Source organism: Candoia aspera, chromosome 7 (assembly GCF_035149785.1).
Source record: "Candoia aspera isolate rCanAsp1 chromosome 7, rCanAsp1.hap2, whole genome shotgun sequence".
NCBI classification, from domain to species: domain Eukaryota; kingdom Metazoa; phylum Chordata; class Lepidosauria; order Squamata; family Boidae; genus Candoia; species Candoia aspera.
Window position 1 is genome coordinate 33,863,763 of NC_086159.1, and position 13,491 is coordinate 33,877,253.

The 13,491-nt window shown below is 36.6% G+C and overlaps 1 protein-coding gene across 9 annotated transcripts in view; it reads right to left on the reverse strand.

The window, feature by feature from the left end:
- CNOT4 (CCR4-NOT transcription complex subunit 4) overlaps positions 1-13,491 on the reverse strand; it is an 86,915-nt gene that overhangs the window by 46,499 nt on the left and 26,925 nt on the right. For 4 of the 9 annotated variants that reach the window (XM_063308632.1, XM_063308624.1, XM_063308623.1 and 1 more), the window contains exons 6-9: positions 10,734-10,859; positions 9,145-9,278; positions 5,791-5,946; positions 183-240 (exon numbers count right to left, since the gene is read on the reverse strand). In XM_063308632.1, the coding sequence (XP_063164702.1) occupies positions 183-240; positions 5,791-5,946; positions 9,145-9,278; positions 10,734-10,859 (474 nt within the window). The remainder of the gene's footprint in view (positions 1-182; positions 241-5,790; positions 5,947-9,144; positions 9,279-10,733; positions 10,860-13,491) is intronic. The other 5 variants (XM_063308627.1, XM_063308630.1, XM_063308626.1 and 2 more) reach the window with 3 other exon arrangements.

The following is a 13,491-nucleotide window of genomic DNA, read 5'->3' on the forward strand; positions in this document are numbered from 1 at the left end:
TTTAAATGTTTCCAAAAATTTGGCAGTTGGGAAAAAACCTACTGTATTTATTATAACAAGCTTAAATTAAATAATTCTTACACACTTATACAGGCAGGCAGGTCTCTCTTTGCCACACATTAGTTATAATTATAAGAATCTGCAGTTAACAGAATCCAGAAGCACTAATGTTAGGATCATACCTGTTGTGAGCTGTCACAATTTCCTATACTGAGAGAATCTGATGGCTTGTCAATAGAGCTAGAGAAAAAGAAAGAATACTTAAGCAAATGCAAATGATACAAAAATCAGTTTGATGGAGTGAACTCTAGGAACTAAAATTAAAAACTCTTTTACTAGCTTAAAGAGAACCCTGTATTATTTATTATTCACTAATTTTTTTTACATATAACCATTTGCATATTCTGCTTATTAGCTCTACTTAATGAAAACGTCAATTAGAAATATCTTGATTTAAACTGCACTAAATTACCTAAACCTTATCTGCAATCAATTCCAGTTGTAACTATTAAAACAGAAGTTTATTTCCAAGAATTTTTGAATGTGATATACAGATTAAACCAGGAATGGAATTACCCAGGTTGTAGTCCCCTCTCAGTCACATAAACCTCCTGGGTGACTCTGGGCTAGTGATTCCCTCTCAGCCCAGCCTACCTTCCAGTTTTGTTTGCAAAAAATAGCATTGTTATGTTATCTTGAGCTCCTGAATGTAAGGTGGAATATCAGCCCAGTAAATGAATGAATGGAAAGGCACCCAGAGAGGCTTTCAGATTGATAAACAGGATAGCACTGGCTTTCAGGCTGACAATTTTTAGTTTGTGTGTAATGCCCAAGAGATTATGGTATTCAGATTAAGTATATTAGTTTGGGGGAGGGGGAAAGGCAGGAGGAATTGTAACTGATCCATGTCTCTCTGAATCATTTATTCTAACAGAAAAGCTACATTTCCTAATGCCACTCTAGCTATTTGGAATGTTGGAGTAACCTGAATATCTGAAAACTGCCATTCACAAATTTACGCCACAGGCAAATTAGCCCAGAAGGTCACTGTAACAGAAAGAACAAAGGAAGGTCAAGACAAGACAGGGAGGAGGCTATAATTCATAAAAACAGGAAGATAATGGCTTGAAGAAGTTACAGCGATATAGGTCAAGTACAGATACCAAGTCAAGTACTATCAAGAAACAAATGAATAAAAAAGATTAGGTCAGGTGCACATTCTGGAATGTGAGTTTTTTACTGGAATTAAGCTATACATATTTGCCTGTACAGAGCTCTTCCTGTAATTCAAATAAATCTATCAACTGAAACACTAATACAAATCCAAGATCTCAACATTCATTGTTACAGCAGTTCAGCAGAAGAATACTACATATAGTACTCCTGCTACATTACTGACTTGGCAGAAGGCAAACAACAGATAAAGTAAGAAGGTACTGAACATCACTGGCTAGACATATCATATGCAGACATTCAGACATTACGTAGTTTTCTGACTTTAAGATGGAATGCATTTTCTATCTTGATCAGAGTTGCATAAATGCCTTCTAATTTTCCTTTGTTCAAAAAATACTTCAGCCAAAAACAGAGACTTTAATCTGTGATATGAATACTGGAGAAAAGGAATTTGGCACCCAAAACATACTTGAATTAACTCTTCCAACAATAGTTAAGGTAGTACTTGAATTCTGAAGAGCTTCTTTGATAAGGGCAGCCCTACTGCAACCTAAATACTAATAGTTTGTAATCCAAAGATAATAAAATATGTTAAATATATTATAATGTTTGATAGAACCACGTTAAAGTAAGAAGAACTCCACCCTAGTCTGTAAAAACCTAATTTGGTGTACCTTTCTGTGATTTCTCTCATCTTCCAGGTCCAAAGATTATTTAAGCCTGACTTAAATAATTAAGCCAGTACTTAACAAAAAAATTATCCTGCCAAACCTACTAAATAATAGATATATCATAAGCAATTAAATAAAGCTAGCAAAAGTTACAAATTTCTTCACATGGTAATGTCAAATGTAGCAATGACTACTGAAACTAGAATCTCACTTAAAGCCACCATACAATTAAAATGATCCAGGTAATCAAGGTAATATGAAATTGACCATAAAATAAATTGGAAACTAACAATATAGATTTCCTTAAATCTCACTGAGGATGAAATGGTGTAATGAGCAGTAAAAATAACCTAGAGAAACAGGAGAACCTGCAACCAAGCAATAGTCAGAAGAAGTCTGGATCAGAAAAGTAATTTGAAAAGGCATCTCAGACATGACCTTCCTAGTTCTCATGAGGATAAAGGGAGGGTAGGGGGGAGCGCATTCAGATTTACAAGATTCTATTACTATAACCTCATAATAAAAGTAGTAGTAGCATTCATACTTCTGGTGTCCTAGTCTGGTTTACCTTGAAGGGCTGACAAATTGAGTTTTGGAATGTTCTGCTTTAACTATGCATTTGAATAGTGTACTATTCTTCCTTAAACAAACAAGCATTTAAATAAGCATTTATTGTAAACATCCATCTTTTTTTAACTATAAGAAAGCTCTCCTCTTTCATTACTTATTTAGTCAAACAAGACAGTAACACAAACAAGTACCAGTACCAATATAATCCAGAGCATGTTATTTCCATTTTATTGCTGAAATAATCATTTGTACACAATCCACTGGGGGGGAAAAGTATCTTTGATATTCACAGCTTTTCAAATTAATTGTTAGAAGAATAAAGAGAGAACAAAGGAGCTGAACTAGAACTAAGCTAATACTCAGGAAAAAAAAACAGATTCAAGTTTAAGAAAACAAATCTTCCTATAAAGAACTAAATTAGAAAGGAGGTAGCAACGCCTGCTGGAATGTATCATATTCAATTGCTCATACAGACATATCTTTGCAACAGCTCTAACACATAACCATGGTAACATTTAAAATCCCATTATTGGTCTAATAAAACTACAAAAAGAGGAAGGAAATATAAGTTCAATCATCACACAGTATAATACATATAATTTGGATCGAAAATAATCAGATTAATTCTCATTATTAATCAATTATTATTTTGAAGAATGGCATTAAGTTATTTCATAGATGCAAGTGATATGGTCGATGTTAAACTGGAGTTTCATGAAGAAGAATATGTGAAGATATATGATTAAGTAGAAACAGCAAAAAATACTAGTTAGCAGAGCAAAAAAAAGTGTCAGCATTCAAATCTTTCTTGAAGTTAGCCAATACAGTATGCAATTTTCAATAAAGTGATTTTAGTTACTTTTTAAATATAATTCAAATATTATTGCGGAAGATACAATTGGTTTATTCTTTCCATTCCTGACATTTCTTTTAAAAACTCTGATTCTAAGCCTGTAGGTTTTGATGTTCAAATTAAAAATAAATTTAATCTAAGAATTACATACTGTTAGATGATTTTGTGTCTGTAACTGAGTGAAAACAAAGTTTTCCTGCTTTTAAAGTTAAAATATTAAGATGGGGCACTGAATCTAGGTAGCCCCTCAGAGGCATAAAATAACTTTATTTTATTTATTTTATATCCTGCCTTTATTATTTTCATAAATAACTCAAGGCATCAAACGTACCTATACCATACTCCTTCCTCCTCCTATTTTCCCTGCAACAACAACCCTGTGAGGTGGGTTGGGCTGAGAGAGAGAGACTGGCCCAAGGTCACCCAGCTGGCTTTCATGCCTAAGGTGGGACTAGAACGCTCAGTCTCCTGGTCTCTAGTCTGTTGCCTTAACCACTGGACCAAACTGGTCCTAAACTATTCCTGAGATAAAGTCTAACTTTAAATCTATGACAGTTTATGTTTAATAAAGCACACTAACACTGTAAGTCTGTATATTCCAAGCCTATGTTCTCATCTGAATCTAGTTAGGGCAGCAAAAGCCAGTACAAAGTGCATACAGAATCAGTAGTATGCTTATTTACAAGTGGATTTATTTAAAATAAAATAGCATCACAGTCCAACTGCTACCTAAATTTAATGGCTTTTATCAGAACTTCATTCTTCCTAACTTAAATGACAAAAAGAAAGACAAAAGGTAAAAACTTGCAAATTTATTTAATATAAAGGAGTGGACTGGAAAAGATATGAACAAAATATATATTACATTTCTGTTATTTAACACTTTTAAAAGAAGTTTTAAGAAAAATTGGAACAGATTGTATTTTTCAGATACTCAAGATTTAATGTTCCTAATCAATTCAAGCCTATTTTTTCAAACAGAATATTGAAGTCTTTAATCTCTTAGAAATCCTGTAGTCATTCAGTTATGCAATGATGAAAACAGCTGGCTTCATAAATAGCTGCCTAAATATTCAAGTTTTCCTTACAAACTTTAATCCATCATGCTAGTGAAAGTACATGTTTGAATATCAAAATAATTATATCCAATTAGAGCTGAGGTATGCATTGTGTGGGGGGGTTAACATGGCTTCTTTAAAAAACAATATTTAATAATTTTTCCCTTCTGTTCCATAAACACGAGAACTTTTACTGACATTTGGAGGGGCCCTGGAGGTCACACTGAAACTTTTGGTAGGTCACATGTGATCTCGACATCTATAACTGTGCATCCCTGATTTAGATGAAATGATGAATGTGTATCAAAAATATTTTTTTTCCAAAAGCATTAACAGAGGAAAATATTTTTTCTTTCCATTAGGCTGATTTCCATAACCTAGATAATACTGTAGGAGGATAGGTAGAAAGAAAAGCCTCATTTTACACATGGCCCTTGGGTTCCTGGTTAACTGAAATAACATCAGATGTTCAGAATATTTTCAATGCATTTTTCCTATGCTCGTAACTGAAATACAATTAACATTACAGAGCATTACTACAATATTTTAGTAGTTATCTATTCATTTACAATGAAAACAAGCTAAAACAGACTACATCCTTCTGAGGACTACATTAAACTTGGGTAAAGGGACATAAGATGCTTTGTCAGACAAAGAGTGGCCTCACAAATAACAATATTCTTCCCGAAGTGTTCAAATATCATCATTAGATGTGAAGTATTCATTCAGTGCAAGAGTAAATATTGAAATAGAAGACACTTCATCTGTTCTTCTATTCCTACTAAATTACTTGAGCCAATTTGTGTAATATGACACAGGACCTTCATATGATTTATTTCTTTATCACACCAGTACTACTGCAACATGAAGCAGACAAATTGAGCTACATCGAAGTGCTATAGAATATGCACTCTTAATCCAAGATATTAAAAAACCCTACAAAATATTCATGATGCAAGAGATTTCTTATAATATTAAATACAAATCTAGAAACTTTTAGGAAAGGGAAAAGCTAATGCAACTCAATATAGCACCATACCAGTGTAATACCAATATAAGCTGAGTGAGTATTTTTATTTTTACATTTGGTTCAAAAAATTTAAACCAGTCAACTAAAGGTCACCAGAAATCAGAGTTCTTACAGTGCAACACAAGTTTTTTTTTAAATTGTGATATATCCTTTCCTTGAATGTTGACCCAAAAGATTGTTTAAAAATGTTTTATCTTATTTGCAACCCTTACCTTTATTCAGGTGCCTATTGAAAAGCTGCTCATTAAATAATGAACAGTTTTTTCACCCACATTAGGATTAAGAATCACCTAGTGAACTGGGGCAGCCATTTTTATTTGTAAGTTTAACAGCATTTGAATCCAGCTCTCCAGATAGAGGCTGAAAAATCATCCCTCCACAAGGGTGTGAGAGAAAGAAAACTAACTGAAGTATAAAAGGCAGCACAATTACCCGAAATCTGAATCTGGACCATCTGGAGTCATGTGTTCTGGGTCTGTGCCATTTTCTAAAATAGGAGGCGTTTTCCTGTGTTCCATTGTTAAGCCGTTGACTGATTTACTTGAACTCTGTAATGATGGCCAGGCATCTTTGTTATTACTGTTGGGTCTGGAAAGAGGTGAAAGTAAAAGAGAGTTCAAGTTATAGAGAAAATCTTAAAACTGAAACATTGGGGGAAATTATTCCTCATGCCTTAAATGGTGCTGAGGAATAGGGAAATCTTTAACTCAAATTGTAGTGTCTGCATGTAACACTACAAAAGTAAAAGCAGGAGGGGTTGCATCAGGTAAAGTAGGTTACATTTATATTTGTGAATCTGTAAAGGTCAAGGCAAATCTGACCATCAAAATATAGAATCCTCAAAGTCTTCACATTGTCTCTGTTTTTTATTACTTTATGAATATGGTTATGCCATCTTCCAATTGATAAACTGTAGGCCTGCATTCTCATGAATTTTCTCTGTGCTGGTTGCATACTTCTAAAACCTATTAGTTATTGTAAAACTAAGCTCACCTATTTTACCTGAATCCCTTTCTGTTTCAATCTTTTAATCCCAACACTTCTACCAATATAAGCAAATCTAAATGAATTAGGTTCCTTTGGAATGGAAAGTGAATTAACAGTTTGAATAAAACTGATAAAGTCATCTTTAGATATTTAGGTGATTTCCATAGGAACACATGAACATCTGTAAACATTAAAAGAAACATGATTATAGCTGGTTTCTTCTGCTTGTTGATCCAGTAGTTTTTCCTTGTTATTTTTAGAAAGTGCTATCTATATGAAAAATGAAAGACTTTAGAATTTTATATTGCATATTACATGTGTGTGTGTGTGTATGCAAATGTATGCTCCAGCATTAATTTTTTGCAATGTAAGAAAGTTCTGAGTTCTCAAAATGGATTTGAAGAAACGAATATGTAAATAAATGTCTTAAAACTGTATGAGCCAGTAATCTAACAAGAAAACCTTTCAGTTTTCCATTTTTGAGGTCCATTTGTGGTATTTCTGCATTAGCTCCTTCATTCCCTCAAGCAATGGAAGAAGGTAAAAATGGCACAACTGCTTCAGTTCCATTTTTCAAGTGGAGAATGACAATCTTCAAAATTATTATCAGTTATTCTAGTCTCTGCTCCAAAGTCCACAGCACACAGAATAGACTGACAGCTTGAAAATATGCTTTTAGATTTTAAAACTAGTAAGTGATCAACGAATTTACAACTGCTACTTCTGCAAAGTCAGTAAAATAAGTTTCCTAAGAAAACCATAAAAAGTAGGAATTTGACATTTCCTATGGAAGAATAGAAGGCAATTTCTGTAGTGACTTTTCCACAATATATAAATATATATAAAAAAACCTTAACGAAATTTAGGCACAAGTTACATTTGTATTTTGAGAAGAGAACCATCTCTGTTTGCCAGTTAATGCCACTTCTTTTAGAAACAAAGATGAATAATAAGCTTAAGAACTAAAGTTATAGTCTCTTTTTAAAATTTGCTACTAAGAACAGATTACAAGAATCTAGGATTTCTTTATTCTGATTAACTTTCATGCTGTTTGCTTTCTCTTAAAGTATGATAATGAAGACTTAAATGCTGGGGTGCCATAGAAAATTTAGGCAATCTACAAGCAGTCTCTCTTTCAGCCAGATAAACATATCACACATGCCCGGTTTGATGTTAATTAAATCCACACAGAATCTACACAGAATCTTTTTGCAAGAAACATTATGAAGCTTTAGATTCCTCCTTTGTTGAGATAGGCCACATCAGAATTTGTTGTCATTTCAGAACCCAATGCTGTTATTTCCCCCTTTCTTATAATACAACTCATTCTGTAAGAAAATTTAATTTGAATCTCACATGATGTTTCCTTCAGTATATTTCTCCCTTGGGACAGATATTAAATAGAGTATAACAAGAAGGATCATGATCCAAATGAAATACTGAAATAAAAAAGATCAAGCTGATTGTCCTGTTCACTTGAAATCAATCACTTGGAGATTAAGAAGAAAAGAATGTATTACAAATTCTGCTAATAGAGTTTTATCTTTACAAATATCTCATCAACTTTCCTAAATGCATGTTTATTTATTTTCAAAGATAATACTGATCCGCTAAGACAGCACTGGACAAAATGACACAGAAATGTAAGACCCTGCTATCTGAAAATTCATTTGAAAAGTAACTTTACTAAGCCTTTAAAAAAGAGCATATTCTTGATCACCATCCATTTGCTCTAGTCACCAACTACTGATATTTATTGCACCAAACCCTATCTGATTATTATTCTATTAATTATTTTGCTTTCTCTTAGATTATTAATTTAAAAAGTATTTGACATTTTAACACAGTACATTCTAAGCATAAGGTTACTTCAATTTCTAAATAGTAACAGCCTACCAACAAGCTAAGATAATCAGTGAAACTTTTAACTTCAGAAAACTATCCAAAAAATAACATACCCACAAATTGTCAAACAGCATGACTGTGCAAGTCACTTGAAGGGTGTTTTGCAAAACAACCAAAACGCTGCTCTGAACCTGCTTCTTGAAGTATTCCAACTACTTGAAGGTTCGGTACAATCACTTTGAAGGCGTTCTGATGTCATCTGAACATGCATGTGCATGTAGAGAAGACACCAGGATTGACACCAAAGGAAAGTGTCAGTAGCAACTGACACTATTAAAATGACATTGGCTGGGGAATTATCCGTAAGTGTACATGTTGATAACTTCGGATAATGAACACTTGAATGCACTCCTATCAAGTACTAAAAATCACCAACCTACCGTTACTCAAGTACACATGAATACAATCCAAATAAGGTACCAAAAGTCAGAATATTTACATGAAGATTAATTTTATCTTTCAAGTGAGTCCTTTGTGGAAGTGTCACCTTTTTTCTGACCAATTTGTTCAGTCTGCATTACCAAATTAAAGACCAGGCCTACTTCACAATATTAGGTTATAAAATATTTAATCAAAACATCAGTTGAAAGATAAATTAATTCAGACTGTACCCCAAAAACCTATCAGCATGGCCACACACTGTGACATTCTATGTAAATGTATACATGCCTAACAGAAAGGCAATTTTCTGTTAAAAGCAATTTTCAATTTAATAAATATATGCACATGTATTTGAAAATATTCCATACCTCTAAAAAAGAAAAGTAACACAAAGAGAATAATTTGCCATCTATGTTGGCTTAAGCAGTCATGTGGTTAAAACTGTGGTCACGGAGGAAATAAAAGGAGTTTTGATGGAAAATAAGAAAGCTCTGGTAGACAACCTGTACTTACACATCATACCTCTGTAGAGAAGTCACTTTGTTCTTGTTCTTGTCAACTACATTTGTGGACAGCTGGAGAAAGTTGGGGTTTAATTTGTATAGCTCTTGGAGTAACTTCTGTTCATATTCTTGATGCTTGCCAGCCTGAGGGAAAGAGAATTCAGAAGTAAAGAAACTGATCAATTAAAGTGTATGCTTTATTCCAGAACACAGTAGTATCTCAGACGTAATACTACCGCACAATGGAAAGTTACTTTAAAAAATCCCAAAATCATTACCTATATTGGGTAAAATACAGTAAGAATGCCAAATCATTGCTTTTGCTGTCAGAAGTGGAAAAAGTGGTTTGTTGTACAGATATTCCTTGTTTAGTGACCACAATTGGGATTGGAAACTCAGTTGCTAAGTGAAACCGCAACTATGCTTATAATCTTACTTCGGCTTTCCTTTGCTTTACAGACCTGTGAAAGTCATAAATGCAAGGACTGGTTGCAAAGTTACTTTTTCATCACTGTCATAACTGCAAACAGTAGGTAAATGAGGACTACTTGTAAACTGAATTAGAGCTTTCTAATATGATTGAAATCCATGACATCTATAATTTAACATTTTACATTGATTTAGCAAGAGTACTAATCTTGATTTGTAAAATAAGGTTTACCATTCAAGTTTCAATTAATGTTAACTTTTGCAAAGATCCTTACATAAGGATCCACTGAGAAATGGATACTGTATATAATTTTTTTGCCCAATTAATATGCTCTATCTGAATCCATCAAAATTCAAATATTCAAATGTCAAGCTCATTTTTCCCCAATGTACATTTTGACCAATATCTTTAAAGATCAAACAAAATTAAGCTTTTGGGAATTGTAAATTTTGTAGGACAAACTACAAAATTTGTCTCTCTCATGTGATCTGATTCAGATTTACTGCTTTATTTCTAACCACCATTCCTGGTTTGATCCAAACAAGTTTTATGCTAACAAAAAGCACTCAACTACTTTTTAATTTTGACAATGAAGATAATGAAGTGGTGGATAGCTTTTGCCTTTTAGGATCAACTAACGACAGCAAAGGAATTAGCAGTAAAGAAAAAAGGGGGCAAGGGGGTAAGGGATAGAATTTTTGTGCTATCATGCAATTAGATTTTAGCGTTATTGCCCAAAATCTTACGATTTCAGTATTCTCACCTTAAAGTATTACAAATTGTTAACATTCTCATTCAAAATACTGAGATTTTCAGGCAGAACTTTCATATCTCAGAAGATACAATGATCTGACCATTTTTCTATCTATTTATTTATCTACCTGAGCAGTGATTTCGATTCATTTCCAAACAGTTGTTTGTGAGTGTGCTGGAACTGCAAATGTAGCACCTGCTTGTAACTCCTTAAAGTATCTTTATCTTTTCTTGGGAATTGTGCTTACAGCCTTTAGATCTGGCTCATTCCCTCCTATCCTTAATTCTTAATTCTACCACACCTCAAATATAGCAATTATGGTTAGGGGGGGGAAAAGTCCTGTTTTGCTATGCAGGATCAACCTTTGGAGAGAGGAGTGGTTTAGGACAAAAACATCAACCCTCAATATACCTACCTGCATCTCTTCTTTTGTGAAACTGGCTGCTTCATCCCCTAGTTCATGTAGGTACATACAGTCTGGCTTTGGACACTGCATGTTCTTCAGAAAATAACTGCAGTACTTTGTGGTTCCTAAAGATGCCTAATAGAAAATGTAGCATGTCAAGAATTTTCAAAGATGACAAACATATACTGCAGAAGTAGATTTGCTTTCATAAGGAAAGAAATGGCATATCTGTTAAATTTTTTGTTGAATAAATGAATGCAAAGTCAATTTCTCATAGTTTTTTTGTTCAATTACATCACCATTAATTTGAATGAAGATAAAATATTGATGTGTCCATATACGTTAAAGAAGAAAAAACCTTTACATGGGCTGTACTTACTTTTTCACATGACTGTATACAGGTAGTCCTCAGTTAACAACTTCCTTGTTCAGCAACCGTTCAAACTTATGGTGGTGCTGAAAAAGTAGATTTATGACCGGTCCTCAATCTTAGGACCACTGCAGCATCCTGCAGTCATACGATCACCATTTGTGACCTTCTGTCATGTTCACTGTTTCAATGTGCACTGTACATCGTAATGTTTCACATGCCATGGCGCTGACACGTGTTTCTGTTTGGGAGGGAGCTGCTGTGAAACCTTGTACCAAGCTCTCTATGTTCATTACAATGGAATGTGTTTGGGTTATGTGCTCTGTTCAAGGACGTTTCCCGCAGACCATCAGAAGCCGTTAGGAGCACCTGGGATTGTGAGCCTGGGAAGATTCTATGGGGGGAGGGATCTCATTTGCACTGAGGGTTTTTAGTTTGCATTTGGTGCGCTTTTATCATTCTCAGCTTCCTTTGTGATCCTGCATACTATTTTTTAATAAATCTGATATCTTTATGAACCTGTTCATGAGTCTGATGGTGTTTTAGGATAGGCAATCGTTACATAAAGCTGAGAATCAAAACAGAAGTTATACCGTTAGCTCCTACCAAGAAAAATTCTTGTGAGGGAAAATAGTTAACGATGGCCAAGCCAACGGGTAAGGGCGAAGAAATGAACCTCAACCCGGAACCCTCAGGTTTCAGGCAGGATCCAAGTTCCAGCCCTGTGGTGGAGGAGTCCGACGATGGGAGAGAACCAGAGCCGCCATCACCCAACAAATCACCCGCAGAGTCGATCGCCTGGGAGGCAGTGAGAGACTTGCATCGGTTCCCGCTGACCCCAGACATAGAGTTTACCACGGTGTCAACGGGGAGACAGCCTAACATGCGGGGGGGGGGGGAGGAATCTCAAACCCCTGAAAGGCTAAGAGTGGTAGAGGCAAAATTAGAATCAATGGAGTACATGCTAAGAACCTTGTATCTAGCATTGGGGGGGGGAGCCGAGGCGCAAAGGAGATTCCAGCTCCGCGCAATCATCCCCCATCCCCCCGCCTGGACCGCCAGCGGAGCAGGGACAAAGACGGTCCCGGGTTGAATTCCCACCCCACAGAGTTCAACCACCAGTGCCCCCACCCCGTGGAGGGAGAAATGCGGTAACCGGGGCCACAACCACTCAAGCGGCAGCTGTTTCAGCTCCAACAGGAGTGGGGGTGAAAGACTTTTCCGTCAAGTTTGATGGGGATCCAACCAGATTATCTTTCTTCCTCACTAACGCTAAAAGTTACATGAAGCAGTTTGGACCATGCTTCCCTTCTGAAGAGGCTAAAATAACCGCCATTGCCACCAAGTTGAAGGGATGAGCAGCTGACTGGTATGTTCAATTAAGTGAAGCTGACTCCCCTGAGCTTCAGCACTTTGAAGACTTCTTGGGGGCGTTAAAGCGGCATTTTGAGGATCCTCTAGCCAGGGCAAGAGCTAAAAAGGCGTTGAAGCATCTTACTCAGGGGTAACTGTCTGTAGCTGATTACGCCCTGGAATGTAGGGCTTTAGCTGGGAAAATCCCCGACTGGTCTGAGTCAACCTTAATAGAACGGTTTAAAGAGGGGCTCAACTGGGACGTCCTGCGGTGGGCGTTGGGTAGAGATGACCCAGAAACATTGCACGAATGGATCTGGCTGGCTGGCAAGGCTGAGCACGCCCAGCAGACCTTCATGCAAGCCACACAACCTGAAAAACAACCAGCCACCATGAGGGGACCCCGAAGTACTGTGACTGCTGCCCGGCCAGGCTATAGAGCCTGGGAAGAGGAGAGAGATCGGCGCTATGTGAGGGGTCAGTGCCTCCGATGCGGAAAGGAAGGGCATCGAGCAACTGATTGCCCAAAAGCCAAGACTACAGCGCGAGCGGGCAAGCTGCTGGCCAAATCACCACCCCACTGGATGACAGCAGCAAAGGGAGCAGCCGACGCTGAGGAAGTATTCTACTTCTCGGGAGAGGCTGAAGACGACTCTAAGGAGGCGGCGGGAAATGCCAGCCACCTGCCATGAAGGGTGCCTGTGGGCAGGTGGAGGGGGATGGGCGCGAGGATGCTATGGTGAGTGCTGACTGTCCCACTTTAGCAGTAAAAGTGAAATTGGGTTCCCGCACAAAGACTACAGAAATCTGGGCTTTGGTTGACTCTGGGTGCTCCAGGTGTCTGATTCACCCTAATCTGGTGGCTGCTTTGGACCTGCCTAGCTATCCCCTCCAGCAGCCTCTAATCTTCAGTTAGATGGTTCAATGGCGGGGGGGGGGGCGGCAACCCATGTCACTGGAACTGTCGCGATGCAAATGGGCAGCCACCGTGAGTCTCTAAAATTTGTAGTGGCACCTGTTGGGAATTCCCTGGATGACCTATCG